The sequence below is a fragment of the Pleurodeles waltl genome, chromosome 11 (genome assembly GCF_031143425.1).
Source record: "Pleurodeles waltl isolate 20211129_DDA chromosome 11, aPleWal1.hap1.20221129, whole genome shotgun sequence".
NCBI lineage: Eukaryota > Metazoa > Chordata > Amphibia > Caudata > Salamandridae > Pleurodeles > Pleurodeles waltl.
In genome coordinates, this window is record NC_090450.1 from 820,947,874 (window position 1) to 820,963,899 (window position 16,026).

The 16,026-nt window shown below is 47.0% G+C and overlaps 1 protein-coding gene across 1 annotated transcript in view; it reads left to right on the forward strand.

Moving 5' to 3' along the window:
- Window positions 1-5,353: 5,353 nt before the first annotated feature.
- POLE (DNA polymerase epsilon, catalytic subunit) overlaps window positions 5,354-16,026 on the forward strand; it is a 293,620-nt gene continuing 282,947 nt past the window's right edge. The window contains exon 1 of the mRNA XM_069214647.1: window positions 5,354-5,503. Coding sequence (XP_069070748.1) covers window positions 5,442-5,503 — 62 coding nt within the window. The 5' untranslated portion in view covers window positions 5,354-5,441. The remainder of the gene's footprint in view (window positions 5,504-16,026) is intronic.

Here is a 16,026-nt window from a genome sequence, read left to right on the forward strand (position 1 = left end):
AAGATGAAGCCGAGGTTGCGGGCGTGGTCTGCGGGGGTCGGTGCGGTGCCGAGGGCCGTGGGCCACCAGGAGTCGTCCCAGGCGGACGGGGTGTTGCCGAGGATGAGGACTTCCGTTTTTTCAGAGTTCAGCTTTAGGCGGCTGAGCCTCATCCAATCTGCGACGTCCTTCATACCCTCTTGTAGGTTGGTCTTGGCGCTGGCGGGGTCCTTGGTGAGGGAGAGTACAAGTTGGGTGTCGTCGGCGTAGGAGGTGATGATGATGTCATGCTTGCGTACGATGTCGGCGAGGGGGCTCATGTAGACATTGAAGAGTGTCGGGCTGAGCGATGAGCCTTGAGGTACGCCGCAGATGATCTTGGTGGGTTCTGAGCGAAACGGAGGGAGGTAAACTCTTTGGGAGCGGTTAGCGAGGAAGGAGGCGATCCAGTCCAGGGCCTGGCCTTGGATCCCGGTGGAGCGTAGGCGGGTGATTAGGGTGCGGTGACAGACGGTGTCAAAGGCAGCCGAGAGGTCGAGGAGAATGAGGGCGACTGTTTCACCGTTGTCCATCAGGGTTCTGATGTCGTCTGTGACTGAGATGAGGGCGGTTTCCGTGCTGTGGTTGGTTCGGAATCCGGTTTGTGAAGGGTCGAGCAGGTTGTTGTCTTCCAGGAAGGTGGTCAGCTGTTTGTTGACGGTCTTTTCTATTACCTTGGCTGGGAAAGGTAGAAGAGAGATGGGGCGGAAGTTTTTCAGGTCGCTTGGGTCAGCCGTAGGTTTCTTTAGTAGGGCGTTGACTTCAGCGTGCTTCCAGCATTCGGGGAAGGTAGCAGAAGAAAAAGAAGAGTTGATGACGGTCTGGAGGTGCGGGGCGATGATGTCGTCGGCTTTGTTAAAGATGAAGTGCGGGCAGGGGTCCGAAGGGGCGCCGGAGTGGATAGAGTTCATGATGGATTTGGTTTCTTCCGTGTTGATGTGGGTCCAGTTGTTGAGGGTGATGTCCGGGGAAGCGGGTTCAGTGGTGTGTGGTTGGGTCTGGTGTCCGAAGCTGTCGTGGAGGTGGCTGATCTTGCGATGGAAGAAAGTGGCGAGGGATTCGCACAAATCCTGTGAGGGCGTGACGGCGTTGGCGCTGGGGTTGGAGAACTCTTTGACGATGCTGAAGAGTTCTCTGCTGTTGTGGCTGTTTTTGTCTAGTCTGTCGGTGAAAAAGTTCCTTTTGGCAGTGCGGATCAGGTGGTGGTGTTCGCGTGTAGCGTTCTTGAGGGCGGTCATGTTGTCCGCGGTGTGGTCCTTGCGCCAGGCCTTCTCAAGGGCACGACAAGTTTTCTTTGATTCTTTGAGGGTGTCAGAGAACCAGAGAGGTTTTTTGGTGTTGGTCTGTCGATGCGTGCGTTTGAGGGGAGCAAGGTTGTCAGCGCAGTTGGAGATCCAGTTTGTGAGGTTGAGAGCTGCGTCGTTGGGGTCGGTGGTGAGGGTGGGTTGGTTGGCGGCGAGAGCGGAGAAGAGTTGCTCTTCAGGGATCTTGTTCCACTGTCGACGAGGGGTGGGTTGAGTGCGGAGGTGGGAGGTCTCGCGTCGGAATGTGAAGTGGACGCAGCTGTGGTCGGTCCAGTGTAGGGCAGAGGTGTGGCTGAAGAAGACGTGTTTGCTGGCGGAGAAGATAGGGTCGAGCGTGTGTCCGGCGATGTGGGTGGCGGTGTTCACCAGTTGTTTGAGGCCGAGGTTGGCGAGGTTGTCGAGCAGGGTGGTGGTGTTGGGGTCGTTGTTTTGTTCCAGATGGAAGTTGAGGTCGCCTAGGAGGATGTAGTCCGGTGAGGCGAGGGCGTGCGGGGAGATGAAGTCGGCGATGGCGTCGCTGAAAGAGGCGCGAGGTCCGGGAGGACGGTAGACGAGGGATCCTCTGAGGGTGGTCCTTGGGTCGGTGCGAATCTGAAAATGCAGGTGTTCAGCGGCGAGGGGGGGGTCTTCGGTGGAGGTGGTGACGCTGATGGAGTCTTTGAAGATGATGGCGACACCTCCTCCTACTTGGTTGGTGCGGTCTTTTCTGGAGATCTTGTAGCCTTCGGGGATGGCGGTAGCGATGTCTGGAGCAGAGGAGGCGTTCATCCATGTCTCCGTGATGAAGGCGACGTCCGGGGCTGTGGAGTCCAGGAGGTCCCAAAGTTCAACGGCGTGCTTGTGGACGGAACGAGCGTTGATCAGTTGTTGACGGTCTTTTCTATTACCTTGGCTGGGAAAGGTAGAAGAGAGATGGGGCGGAAGTTTTTCAGGTCGCTTGGGTCAGCCGTAGGTTTCTTTAGTAGGGCGTTGACTTCAGCGTGCTTCCAGCATTCGGGGAAGGTAGCAGAAGAAAAAGAAGAGTTGATGACGGTCTGGAGGTGCGGGGCGATGATGTCGTCGGCTTTGTTAAAGATGAAGTGCGGGCAGGGGTCCGAAGGGGCGCCGGAGTGGATAGAGTTCATGATGGATTTGGTTTCTTCCGTGTTGATGTGGGTCCAGTTGTTGAGGGTGATGTCCGGGGAAGCGGGTTCAGTGGTGTGTGGTTGGGTCTGGTGTCCGAAGCTGTCGTGGAGGTCGCTGATCTTGCGATGGAAGAAAGTGGCGAGGGATTCGCACAAATCCTGTGAGGGCGTGACGGCGTTGGCGCTGGGGTTGGGAACTCTTTGACGATGCTGAAGAGTTCTCTGCTGTTGTGGCTGTTTTTGTCTAGTCTGTCGGTGAAAAAGTTCCTTTTGGCAGTGCGGATCAGGTGGTGGTGTTCGCGTGTAGCGTTCTTGAGGGCGGTCATGTTGTCCGCGGTGTGGTCCTTGCGCCAGGCCTTCTCAAGGGCACGACAAGTTTTCTTTGATTCTTTGAGGGTGTCAGAGAACCAGAGAGGTTTTTTGGTGTTGGTCTGTCGATGCGTGCGTTTGAGGGGAGCAAGGTTGTCAGCGCAGTTGGAGATCCAGTTTGTGAGGTTGAGAGCTGCGTCGTTGGGGTCGGTGGTGAGGGTGGGTTGGTTGGCGGCGAGAGCGGAGAAGAGTTGCTCTTCAGGGATCTTGTTCCACTGTCGACGAGGGGTGGGTTGAGTGCGGAGGTGGGAGGTCTCGCGTCGGAATGTGAAGTGGACGCAGCTGTGGTCGGTCCAGTGTAGGGCAGAGGTGTGGCTGTAGAAGACTTGTTTGCTGGCGCAGAAGATAGGGTCGAGCGTGTGTCCGGCGATGTGGGTGGCGGTGTTCACCAGTTGTTTGAGGCCGAGGTTGGCGAGGTTGTCGAGCAGGGTGGTGGTGTTGGGGTCGTTGTTTTGTTCCAGATGGAAGTTGAGGTCGCCTAGGAGGATGTAGTCCGGTGAGGCGAGGGCGTGCGGGGAGATGAAGTCGGCGATGGCGTCGCTGAAAGAGGCGCGAGGTCCGGGAGGACGGTAGACGAGGGATCCTCTGAGGGTGGTCCTTGGGTCGGTGCGAATCTGAAAATGCAGGTGTTCAGCGGCGAGGGGGGGGTCTTCGGTGGAGGTGGTGACGCTGATGGAGTCTTTGAAGATGATGGCGACACCTCCTCCTACTTGGTTGGTGCGGTCTTTTCTGGAGATCTTGTAGCCTTCGGGGATGGCGGTAGCGATGTCTGGAGCAGAGGAGGCGTTCATCCATGTCTCCGTGATGAAGGCGACGTCCGGGGCTGTGGAGTCCAGGAGGTCCCAAAGTTCAACGGCGTGCTTGTGGACGGAACGAGCGTTGATCAGGATGCACTTGAGGTGGTTGATGGCGCGTGGGCTTGTGGTCGTGGTAGTTGCGTGGTGGAAGATGCGTTTGCAGGAGTTGCAGGCGAAGGGTCCATGGGTGCGTTTGGGGTGAGCTAGGAAGCAGGTTTTGGAGCGCCCTGGGTTGAGGGCGTGGAGGGTGGTGGGGTCGTAGCGGATCAGCGGGGCTTGGGGGAGCTGGGGACCAGGGGTCGTGGCGCTGGGCGCGGGCCAGGCGCGGACGGGCGCCATAAGAGGTAGGAGGGGGGGGGAGGGGTCAGCTGGGGGCGAATGGGAGCTGGGGGGCGGGGGCGTGCAGGAGGTCGCGGCGGGAAAGCGCGAGGGAGGGGGGGGACAGGTAGAGTGAGAGGAGCTGGGGGAGGGGGTTTAGGGTGGAGGAGGGTGAGTGTTAGGAGGTTTGGAGATTAGGGAGAGAGATAGGAGTAGGGTTGTGAAGATAGGGGAGGGGGGTTGTAGAGGTGGGTGAGGGAGAGAGGTAGAGTGAGAGGATAGGGAGGATAGGAGGACTTTTCTTGCCACACACATTGAAAGAAAAAAAAAACAAGCACGATCCCGCTGCGTGGAAAGTAAAAAAAATAAAGTAGTCCAGAAACCAGGCTGAAAACATGAAGCCTCGTATGTTTTCAGTAGTTGGTCGGTGCACTTGAGGAGGGCTAAACACCGGAAAAGGCATGACATATGCATGCCTTTCACTAATGTAATCAAGCAGATTTTAAAAGGCAAGGCCACGAACCAATGAAAGTGGCAGGCGTAACATGGGCGTAGTTCAAAGCCCAAAGAGGGACTACAACTGGGACAGAACATTTGTACGCTCGAACCTAAAAATTAGGAAAAGTATAGTGACAAGCACAAGGAGCAATAAGAAATGAAGGCGGGATTTAAATCCCTTTTAATATAATAGATTTCTCAAACACAGCACAAGCGCTACGCAAGTGAAACCTAATCAGAAACACAACACAAGCGCTGTGCCGGCAAAACCTAACCATAAACACAAGGAAACCGCTGTGCAGGCGAAACCTAAAAACACAGCGCTGTGCAGGCGAATCCTTAAAAAAAAAAAAAAAAAAAAAAAGTTTCTCATCATTAAGCTTCCGGTTCTGTAGCAGAATCCTCGACCCTCCGAATGCAGAATCAGACAAGTGTCCCATTTCAAATGAGATAAACCATTTCAACAAATGTTTGAAATATCCCATGTGCAATAGAGAACAGCCAATCCATATCCTGTCGCCAGCCACTCCCGCTGGTCCGTCCCACTTTAGTCTGCGCCCTAGGAACATGACAAACGACCGCTCCAGAATCAGCCTAAAACAGACGGTGACAGGATTCAAACAACGCTCATTCTAACCCCCAAGGGTTGCGCTGCCTCCTAGCCTGCCAGTTTAAAACAAGGTGGTATAGACGAAGCATTTCAACTCAGATACCCATTGACATTACACCCAAGCCCAACTGAGCTGGTGGTTCTTAATGCGGACGGTGTTTTGTAAAGGGCACGTGCGGATTGGATAACCAATTAGCACTTCTCAGTACCCTGCGTCTCGTTATGATTGGCTGAAGTATTCTCAGTGTTCCAATGGTAGGTCACCTTACACATTAGCGATACTTCCTTCTCACAGCCTACTCGGGTAATACTTTCAGCTTCGTGATTGGTTGGCGTGCCACCCGGTAGTGTGCGCGTCAAGAACTAATGACATACGCTGAAAGATTTGGCGGGTAAAGCAAAGATGGTTTTACAGAACAGCGGGCGACGTAGAGAGGAATCTAGGGGGGATAAGGACAATCAGAAGTGAGTACTGTTACAGAATTGTTTCTATTTTTATTCAGCACAGTTCTCAACTCCAAAACGGTAAACAAAGCTGTAATGGCAGCAGTTTTATCTTAATAGTGCAAGCAGAGCTATGCACTCGTGTGCACCCTACTTTTTTTAAAAAATTCTGTTTGTAGTGTTTATGCAGTCCTGCAAGTTTGCGGAATAAAAAGAGCGTACAGATATTTGAGGTCCAGAATCAGTCACTGAACTGAGGCGCAGCACTGTCAGAATGACCTAGAGGTGCGCGAGCCAACAAATTAACATTGAGAACCTGGGTATGGATTAGTTCTACGAACCCACACACGAGCCGAGCCCTGAAAACGTTTACATGTAAATCGTGCAGCAGCTGTCATGCAAAATTTGATAACGTTAGTACAAAGTTAAAAAAAAGGTGCATTTCTTTAAAATGCATGAGCGTTACACCTTACTGCATCGGTGTACGTCCCTGCTTCGAGAGGCATTTTTTAAAAACAGTTGTCTTCATACATAAACTTAATCTAAGTTCATGCCTGTCCTCACATTGATGACAAAATGGGTGAACTAAAAGCCAGAAAACAAAAGAATAGTGGAGCACTCCATAACTCCATTATTAAACATCTAACTATAAAGAATAATTGTTATGGCTAAATAAATCATTATATAAAATGCACAGATATAGAGGGGTATATCATAAATCAATAACATAAACAAATGGTTGTATAATGTTGAAGTGCTTATTATCTTTACTGGTATATTTAAAAAAATACGGTAATCTCTCATGATCATAACATATATATCATATCTACTTATAAATATACACATTCATAAATACATAGTCCTATGCAAATACAAAAATGTAAACAATTTAGAAAATACATAGCAATTCATATCCAATCTCATTCCAAAGTGATTACAAATCTCAGATGTTCAAACTTTGTAAATTCTCAGCCAATGCATGCAGACTTCAGCCGACATGTGTTTCGTCCTATCTCAGGACTTTCTCAAGGCTGATAAAATGGTAACATGAGAGAATGATGTTATACAGTTTCTTCCATATATCTATTAAATCACAGATAGTTACTAAAAACTCTAATACTAAAATCACCAAGTACCTGAGATCACACTACAAACATTATCTAAAGAAAAAAAACCTAATGTCTCACAGAGCATCATTTTCCAAGCACTTACAAAGCAAAAATATATAAAAAGTGTGCTCCAACACCCATAAATCCATGCAAAACATAAAAATAGGGTTCGAAAGAAAAGGAGGGGAGGAGTTGGATAGATGAAATAAATAAAAAACTATACCTAAGATTCACACACAATCTGATCAAGCAGTGAGGATGTTTTTAGTCAGTGATCACATCTACATTTTTTGAACTGTTACAAAGCTTTAATCATAAATATGCCTGATATTCTTTGTATGCATTTTTTTGCTCTTAATGCACTGCAATTTTACGTATCTGATTGGATTAAGTGTGGTCATAACCATGAAAATGAAGACATTGTTGTCTTTGGAGTCAATTTTCATATTTGTTTGGTTTGTCGAGCAGCAGAGAAAATTCAGAGGGGATTGGTCTGTGGAGGAGAAATGTGTTAATAGACAAGGGATTCGGTAAATTCGAGATTGGCAAGGACAGCCCTGGTAATCGGCAGTGGATAGCTATGTTTACATGAAAAATTAGAGCTTCGTGTTTGGCTGTCCCAAGAACAACCCCTCCGTGCTCTAGTTTGTCCATGGGCCTGTCTATCTCGCACCTCATATTTTGCCCAGGCCAAGCTATGCTAAAGCTCTGCAGAAAGTGCCCACCCCAGATATACAGTGGCATGAGTGTAGCTAATAGCTGTTAACCTGGAAACAAAGTAAAAACAAATGTTCTTGTGCAGTGAGACTGGTTTTACTCTCAAGTCTGTGAGACTGCTTTGTTCCTTTTTAGTGGCAGCAGGTTAAATACTGTAGGTATCGTGTTTGTTAGCTGATTTACAGTTAATTTGCGAATCAAATATTGCAAAGTATTGGAGGCTTTGTCTTGATACTTTCCACCCATGCTTAACATGCACCCAATTTTTGAATTTTCCTCATTCAGTCTCCATTTTAACACCAACCCACGAATATAACTTCTTGATTCTTTTTCTATTTTTTGTACCTAGACATTTCAGTGTGCTCACCATGACATAATTATACAACGCTATTTTTCAGCTTGAAAGGTGGCATTGCTTTCGTACTTTGAGACACTCAACATATTCTTTCTTGTTTTTATCCTCACCAGTATGTCATCTCGGAAACCGATAAACGCTTGCATGTCTCCAAATTGCTCTGTTATGAGCCTTGGCTGCTGAAGCATATCACAAAGACATTAATTCAGTAGACGTGGAAACAACCAAACAGCATATTACATGCTGTAAAAGCTTTGCTGTTGGGATGTGAACACACTTCGTGATAGGCAAAGAAAAAATCAAGGCTGGAAAAACATTTAATGTTTCTTGTTAATGATAAGATCTAATTTGATTTTGGGTAGGGGCTCAATAGCAGTGTTATTGTCAAGATCCCACAGGTCTTCACAGAGATTCGCACTCCCATTTGCTCGTCAAGCCACTACCAAAGGCAGTATGCATTCATACCATTCAGTTGGCTCTTTGATACTGACATCCTGCAACTTTTTGATCTCAGCCTTCACTTATTGTCTCACAATAAGCGGTATGTTTCTCACTTTGTGCATTCATAGTGTGGGGTTGGAAATCAATTCAATCTTACGGTTTTAAAGCCTTTCATTTTACCTTCATGTACTTTTGGAACATTTCTAACACTCATTTCCCAAGTACCCTCACTTTTCATGGGCTATCAGTACTTGTTCGGTTCAGGATCCATATAATATGGAAAGTTCTTGGGTTCCTCAGTCCTAAAATTGGTGGATCTTCTTTAGCTATATACAATTTGCAGAAAGCATTCGTATCGTTCAATGAAAAAACGAAGGACCTGCAATCATGAATCTCTCTTCTATTTGCTGTATAACTTCCTGGATTAAAATTGTGTGGTTCCAATTTATATTAAATGTTATCAGACAAGGTTATCTTCCTAATCGCTCTGTGCTACAGTTATGTATGTAGACTCCAAATCAGCAGCAGTTTTATAAAGTTATGCCCCCAATTTTCATCTTCCATAGAAGCTAGTCGCAACTACCTTCCTCACACGTTATGTGCAAGGGCACATCTTGTTTAAAATTTGATGCAGTATTTTTTGATTGACTGCCACTTTTTTGATGCACTTTGTGTTGTTTTCAGCAATTTAGGAAACGGTGTTCCTTTTTTTTTTTTTTCCTCCTGCACACCTTTGCAAAATGTCCAGTGTTGCCACATTCTAAATATTTGCCATTGCGAGCAGAACATTTAAAAATTTAAGTGGAGTTCTAGGAACTACCACACCTATAACATGCCTTTTCACTATCTTTTGTTTGTTTGTCTTTTTTTAGTTCGGTCTTTTTTCTTGGTCTCCTGTCATATATCTTGCTCCCTGTCTCATACTTGAGTCTACTATCTCTCTATAATGTAGCTTTAGTGCGCCAACCCCATATCGCAACTTTCTTTACAACTACTGCGCATCAGATAAGGTTCAATTGTGGTCAGAAGGCGGAATCGGGCTGCTGCCCACCTGTGGCAGTTGAGATCGTTTACTACTGCTGTCCATTCTTCTATGGCTCTGCAAACTGGGACAACGTACAACCAGGGCTGCACTTGAGTTTTATAGTAACGAAGGAGAGCAGTCATAGGCTCTCCAGGAAATGTTGAGTGGCATGAGTTTAGATCTTCTCAATCATTCAGAAGATGTAATATCTTAGCGTCCAACCTAGTACTTTTATTCACGTACGGATTCTAAATACTAAATTTTTCAATTGTTTATATAGGGTGGTAACATGAATGTGATTTCCCTGTGGTCGCTACAACCACCTTATCCTCACCATGCCGGTCCCCACACAGGTACCCTGTTTATAATTGTCCCCCAGGGCGCTCCAATATAAGTATGAATTATGCTCAGGTGCAGATTATTTCCCCACAAATTGAAATATGCAGTCAGTCGCTTTGTGCTCTTACCCCTGCGGTTGCACTGAGGTGGAACCAGCCTTAAGCTCTCTACAACGCATTGCAAACGGCCAGATGCTTTGGAGCAGCAGTGTCCCAGGACTGCTTTTTAAGAATCGGTTCCTGCTGCGGCCCCATACAGACTCACCTAAAACAGTAGTAATCTCAAACGGGGGTATATTAGCTGAAAGGCGTGGCTAATCCAGTTGAGGTACAAGATTAAAAAATAACCCTAACCAACTAAAACATGGCTTTCTTTCTGGATTTTCATAACTGAGGAGTGTGGCCATTAACTGGTATAAAAAAAAGTGGATTCATTGGGAAGCATGACAGACTGCCTTAGTGGTCTTTTTGGGATATCCTGACAGTGCAGACTGCCTTAGTGGTCTTTTTGGGATATCCTGACAGTGCTTGGGTGAGCACAGGGTTGGAGGTCACAGAATATTGATTGTTTACCCTGTGTCACGCACTCTGGCTCAGTTCACATCTTAAAGCCGAGCTGTCAAGTAACCGAACTGGTTTTGGTCAGTCTTTCGTGTTGAGGTATAGCTTTGTCTGCAATATACATTGATGCCAGAAAGCAGAAATGGGGTGAAACTACTGTGTGGTTTCTTGAGGCAGAACACTTTTTTGAAAGAAGCTAGAATGTTACTAGCCCATGCAGCAAGCCTCCATCTTGTGCTTCTGTGTAACGTCCTTTCACAAGACACCTTTTTATCACCTCACTTGGACTCTGGGCTTACAACGTGCAAGTTAAAAAAACAGAGCGTACGCTCCCGGGGAAGTGAAGGACCCAGATCATGGGAGTCCACGTGTATTTTAATTGAAGACATCTACATCCTTCTTTAAAAGGGATATACATTAAAATGCCTGTGGCTGCCATTATACTTTCACTTACCGCCAACTACAGCAGCTTGCTAAAGTTACAGCAGTCAAAGGCTGCTATAGATGGACGTATAGTTTTAGTGTCCCCCCCCCCCCCCCCCCCCCCGTACATAAAAAAAAAAAAATCTGTCACTGAGCAACAAAAGTACACAAGGGACGTCAGTGACATCGCAACGAATAGGCCTTTTAGGATAAAATCCTGGGTTAGTTAGATAGTTCAGCAAAGGGGAGAATGGCGGAGCTGCAGGCACGCCGTGATCTGTCATATCTACACTGTTTAGTATCCTTGCTTGTGGACTTGCCAATTTTGCTTTGTTGTGCCGTTGATGGTGATGGATGCAGGGGTTTGCAGATGAAAGGGTGTTGTGTGGTATGAAATCCTACTTTTAGTAAAGCCAGTAAAGTTTTTTAGTACCCTACAGCGCCGAGTTTCAAGGCATGAGTTGTTTTGCCTCAAATCAGTAGGTAAAGCTAAATTCAAGCTGTATGCTTCTCGATGGGCTCGTACAAATCTTCAGTGTGGCAATCTTCTACTGTCTTGACACATTCAGAGGTGACTTCTGTTCCAAAAAACATCTATAAAATAGCTCCCATCGACAGAATTGGTCACAGGAAAATACATTACTGTCTGCATTATTAAACAAGCTCTGTTCCCTTTCCCAATGCTTTGGTGTGACCATGTGTACTGTACGGGCTATAAAATCAAAACCTGATCTATATTCGAGATACTCCTCAGATCTCCCATGCCTTGCAAAGTTTTATCAAATTGGTGCAATGGTTTTAAAACATCCTGTTCAACTGTTGGATGTGACACCCAGTGTTTCACACTGCGTGCAAAGCTGCATCACAAGGATGCTTGTGTGACTGCAAGATAGTTTCCTCACATGTATTGTACCATCTTTATTTTTTTGTGAAATATTTCTTTATTGGCGTTTGCAATTAAATATATCCACAATGGTAGCAGACTGACATCAGCATGTATGTCCACAAATAGGCTAGTAAAGAGGCGATAATCAAAACTTCATCATAAGGAATAATATTTCAGTAGCATGTCATTGCAAAATAACATACTTTTGAGAAATTTAATGCACAAGTATAGCTCTTATTGCCATAGGTTAGAGAGCAATCCCTACCCTGTGGGAGCTGAGTTAAAAGTAACACTGGCTCTAATTGGCCTTGTGTGGTATATGGCTGTCTGACATTAATGGTCACAATAGCCAACCTTAACCGTGTGTAAAACCATCCGGAAAACTAGTGCGACAGGGCAGTAGGGGGTTTCCCATGGGAAAATGAAGGCCCTCATTACAACATTGGCAGTATTGACCGCCTACCGCCATGGCTATGGCCGCCAACATACCGCCGCCGTGGCTACCAGCTGGCAACACGTATTATGACCGCCGGCGGTATTCCGCCAGAACTCTGGTGCAACACCGCTGCCGGTCTTGGCGGCGGACGGCAGTTAGGCGGCGCTGCTGAAAACAGCACCGCCACCGCAGCAAAACACCGCCGACCGTATCATGAGCAATGATATGGCCTGGCGGTGTTTTGCTGGCTGATGCTGCTGCTGACAGCAGCCCCGCGGACCCTCTCCAGCCGGAGGACCCCCTGCAAGCAAGTAAGTCGGGTTCTCCGACCAGAGAGGGGAGGGTGTTGTGTGTATGTGGGGGGGGGTGCATGTATGTTTTGGGATGCGTGCATGTGGGTGTGAGTCGCGTTGGATGCATGCAAGAATGAGTGTGAGTGTTGTGTGTTGTGGATGCGTGTGTGTGACAAGGTATGTTGGTGTGTGTATGTGTGCATGCGTGGGTGGAGGTAGGTATGGGTGTGTGCATGTGTGTATATGGGTGCGCGTGTGGGTGTGTATATGTTCGGGGGCAGGAGCGGGTGGGGGAGGACTCTGGGGAGAGGGCGGGGGTTGGGGGACCCTTATCAGTGCCAGGGAAGGGATTCTCTGGCACTGATAGTGCCTACCGCCATGGTTTTCGTGGCAGTACAGAAACCACGAAAACCATGGCGGTAGGTTGGGTCGTAATGCCGAGGGTGGGAATGTGACGGCTGCCGGGCTGGAGACCTAAGTCTCAAGCCCAGCGGCTGTTACCACCCTGGCGGTCGGTGTGTTAAAGTGGCGGTGTTGCATGGCGGTAACCGCCAGGGTTCAAATCCCATTTTTTTTACCCCATGTTGGCGGTATTACAGCCTCTTTAACACTGACCGCCAGCGTTGTAATGAAGGCCTAAGTGTGACTAGGCAGAAAAAATATGTAGGTGGGTGTGTCTGGGGGCATGAATGTGTAGCAGAGCAGGATGCGAGCATCCCCTACATTGCCAGCCACCATCGCATGTAGGTGCAAGATCTGTCTCACATGTATGCAGGGGTAGTGCATTCTCATTGTATGGAGGCTCATCATGGCAGACCGCTGGGTGGCTGCGTGCTGTACACAACCCCTGGGGTATGGCAAGCTAGGTTTGCGGTTATGTTATGTTATGTTATTGAGACTTGTATAGCGCCAGCTACCCGGAGGCCTCGTAGCGCTGATCAGTTTGAAAAGTTTAGAACATACTGGAGGAATCTCAAACTTCCCTGGAGAGGGGGAACTTAGAAGAATTTAGAATAGCCAGGTTTTAATGGCCTTCCTAAATTCTGTCTCCTGATTCATCATGCGAATATTCGTGGGTAGGGAGTTCCAAAGTCTGGCTCCCTGGTACTTCAGGGATCTTCCTCCCCATGATGTTCTCTTTACTTTGGGTACCACTACCATGGCTTTAGAGGCCGATCTCAAAACTCTTGTGGGTGTATATAGTGAAATTAATGATTTTAGATAATGAGGATCCTTTTTATATAGAGCTCTGTGGAAGAAGCAAAGAGCCTTAAACTTTATCCTTTTTGCCACTGGAAGCCAGTGCAGTTCAATCAGAGCTTTTTTAGTTGATGTGGTCCTAGGCAGATTAAAGAGCAGACGTGCTGCAGCATTTTGTACCACCTGTAGTTTGTTAACCACATAACCTGGAGATCCCAAAAAGAGGCTGTTTCCATAATCTAATCTGGATAAAATCAGGGCTTGTACGGCCAATCTTTTGGCCAATGGCGGAAGCAGACCAATAATCTTCCTTAGTAGCTTAAGAATCCCAAAACAGGTGGATGACGTTCTCTTGGCTTGATGTTCCATGGTGAGTTTGGGATCCAACCAAACTTCCAAGGCTTTAATCTGAGCTTTGGGGGTGGGGGGGGGGGGGGGGTAAGTAATCTAAATGTATTACTGGTCCTATATTTTTAGCAGGGTTGTCCAGTTTTCCTAAAAACATAATTTCTGTCTTTTCTTCGTTGAGTTGCAGCCTGCTTTCTGTCATCCAGGCAGCAATCGCTTGGAGACAGGCAGGCAAGGCCGAGTTGTCCGCCTCCTCATTGGGGGAGAAGGAAACCACCAGCTGTGTGTCGTCCGCATATGACACCAGGGATACCCCAAAGGGTTCTATGACTTCTGCTGGGGGGACATGTAAATGTTGAACAGAGTGGGACTCAAAGATGAGCCCTGCGGAACTCCGCATAAAAGTTTCAACTGGGCTGAGAAAAAAGAATGATCCAGGACTTGAAAGGTTCTATTTTGTAAGAACGAGCTTAACCATTTAAGCGCCCTTCCTTTAATCCCACTATTTCCCATTCTTTGAATGAGTAGATCATGATTGACCGTATCAAATGCCGCGCTCAAATCTAACATAATTATTACAGTTGCCTGACCTTGGTCCATTCGTTTTCTTGCTTCTTACGTAACCACAATCATGTCAGATTCAGTGCTGTGGCCCGGTCTAAAGCCCATTTGAGTTATATGCAAAATCGTATGTTCTTCCAGAAAGCGCAATAGTTGTATATTTACGTGCTTATCAATACGTTTTGCCATCATGGGAAGGAGCGAGATAGGCCTGTAGTTTTTAAAGACCGCTCCATTTAGATTAGGCTTCTTTAGAAGGGTCTTGACCACTGCATGTTTCCAGGAGTCCGGCACCATCCCACTTTGTAGCGAGCTGTTTAACAGCTTGGTTATTACCGGATTTAGCGCTACTCTTCCCTGCATAATAATATGGGGAGGTGCGGGATCAAGTGGAGAACCTGATTTTAATTTACTGAGGAGCCCCAAAGCTCCTTCCTCAGAGATGGGAAGAAAACTCTGTAAAACATTGTCACCTTCCTTCTTCTCCATCGCATGCCCTGCGACTCCCCCCTACTTCCCCTGAGAAGTTTTCATAGATGTCCTCAATCTTCTTTAAGAAGAAGGAGGCAAAATTGTTACTATGTTCTTCTGAAGCTTTCATTGCTTCCGGGCATGCAGGAATATACAATAGCTCCTTTAGCACACCAAAAATTTCTTTAGGAGATCCTGACGCCTTTTCAATTTTATCTCCATAAAAGGTCGCTTGGGCTAATCTGATCTACTTCTGGTACAACCTAATTGAACCTCTGTACTCTTCTCTGTCCTCCTCCTTTAGTGATTTCCTCCATTTCCTTTCAATCTTCCTACAGTTCCTCTCTAATGTCATTAAGTGGTTATTGAACCAGGGAGCCTTTCCTCCCTTCTTTTGCCCAGAGAGGGGTGTATAGGGCAGCACTCTGTCCAGACTATCAGAGATCCCCTCATTAAAAGAGGTAGGGTCTATCTGCCGGTCCCTTATAAAATATTTTTTATTTCTATTCAGTGAATTGACCCATTCTTTTGTTTATTCCACTTCTTAATCTTACTGTTGGAGTGGTGGTGGTGTCCAAACCTATTAGTTATATTAGCCTTTAAGGTGATTAAAAAATGATCGGACCATGCTACAGGGGTAGGGGGTAGTGCGACCAACGATGAAAGATTACTAAACACCAGGTCTAAAAAATGCCCTTTCTCCTGTGTGGGACCTCTAATCAATGGGTGTAATCCCAGAGCTTACAGATCATTCACTACCCGCTTAGTTGCCATCAGTTCTAAATTATCAACATGGATATTAAAATCTCCTAATAAAGTAAAATTCGGCCTATTGCAAATGAGACTTGCCATCCGCTCTGGTAATAGGTTCAGGAATTCATCATAAGTCCCCGGGGGGCGGTAGAGTAGTACTCCTGTAAATGTAGGATTGAAGGTAATGGAAAAAATCATTCCCTCACACCCTGCGAGGTCAAGGGGACTATAGTTAAAAAGAAAATCTTGTTTAAAAATAATTGCTATTCCCCCTCCTTTCCCTTTATCTCTATTGGTTCTTGCTATCACATACCCTTTGGGTACTGCATGAGCTAAATCCGGCCCTGAACCCTCATGGAGCCACGTTTCTGTCAAAAAGAGGGCATCTGGTGCCCCCTCGCTCAGCAAGAGATTTATGTCTAGTTTGTGTGCTGGCAGAGAGCGGCAATTTATTAGCTGAATCCTCACATTATATTTGGAGGGTTCTGCCTGATCTGAGTCAGGACCCATAGGCTTTTCCAGAGTCCAATCACATCTAGGGCAGGACCATGAGTCCCTTGCATCGCTGGGACAAATGTAGCAGCCCTCTCCTACTCTTTTCCTAAGGTCCTTTAGCGCACCTGACGAA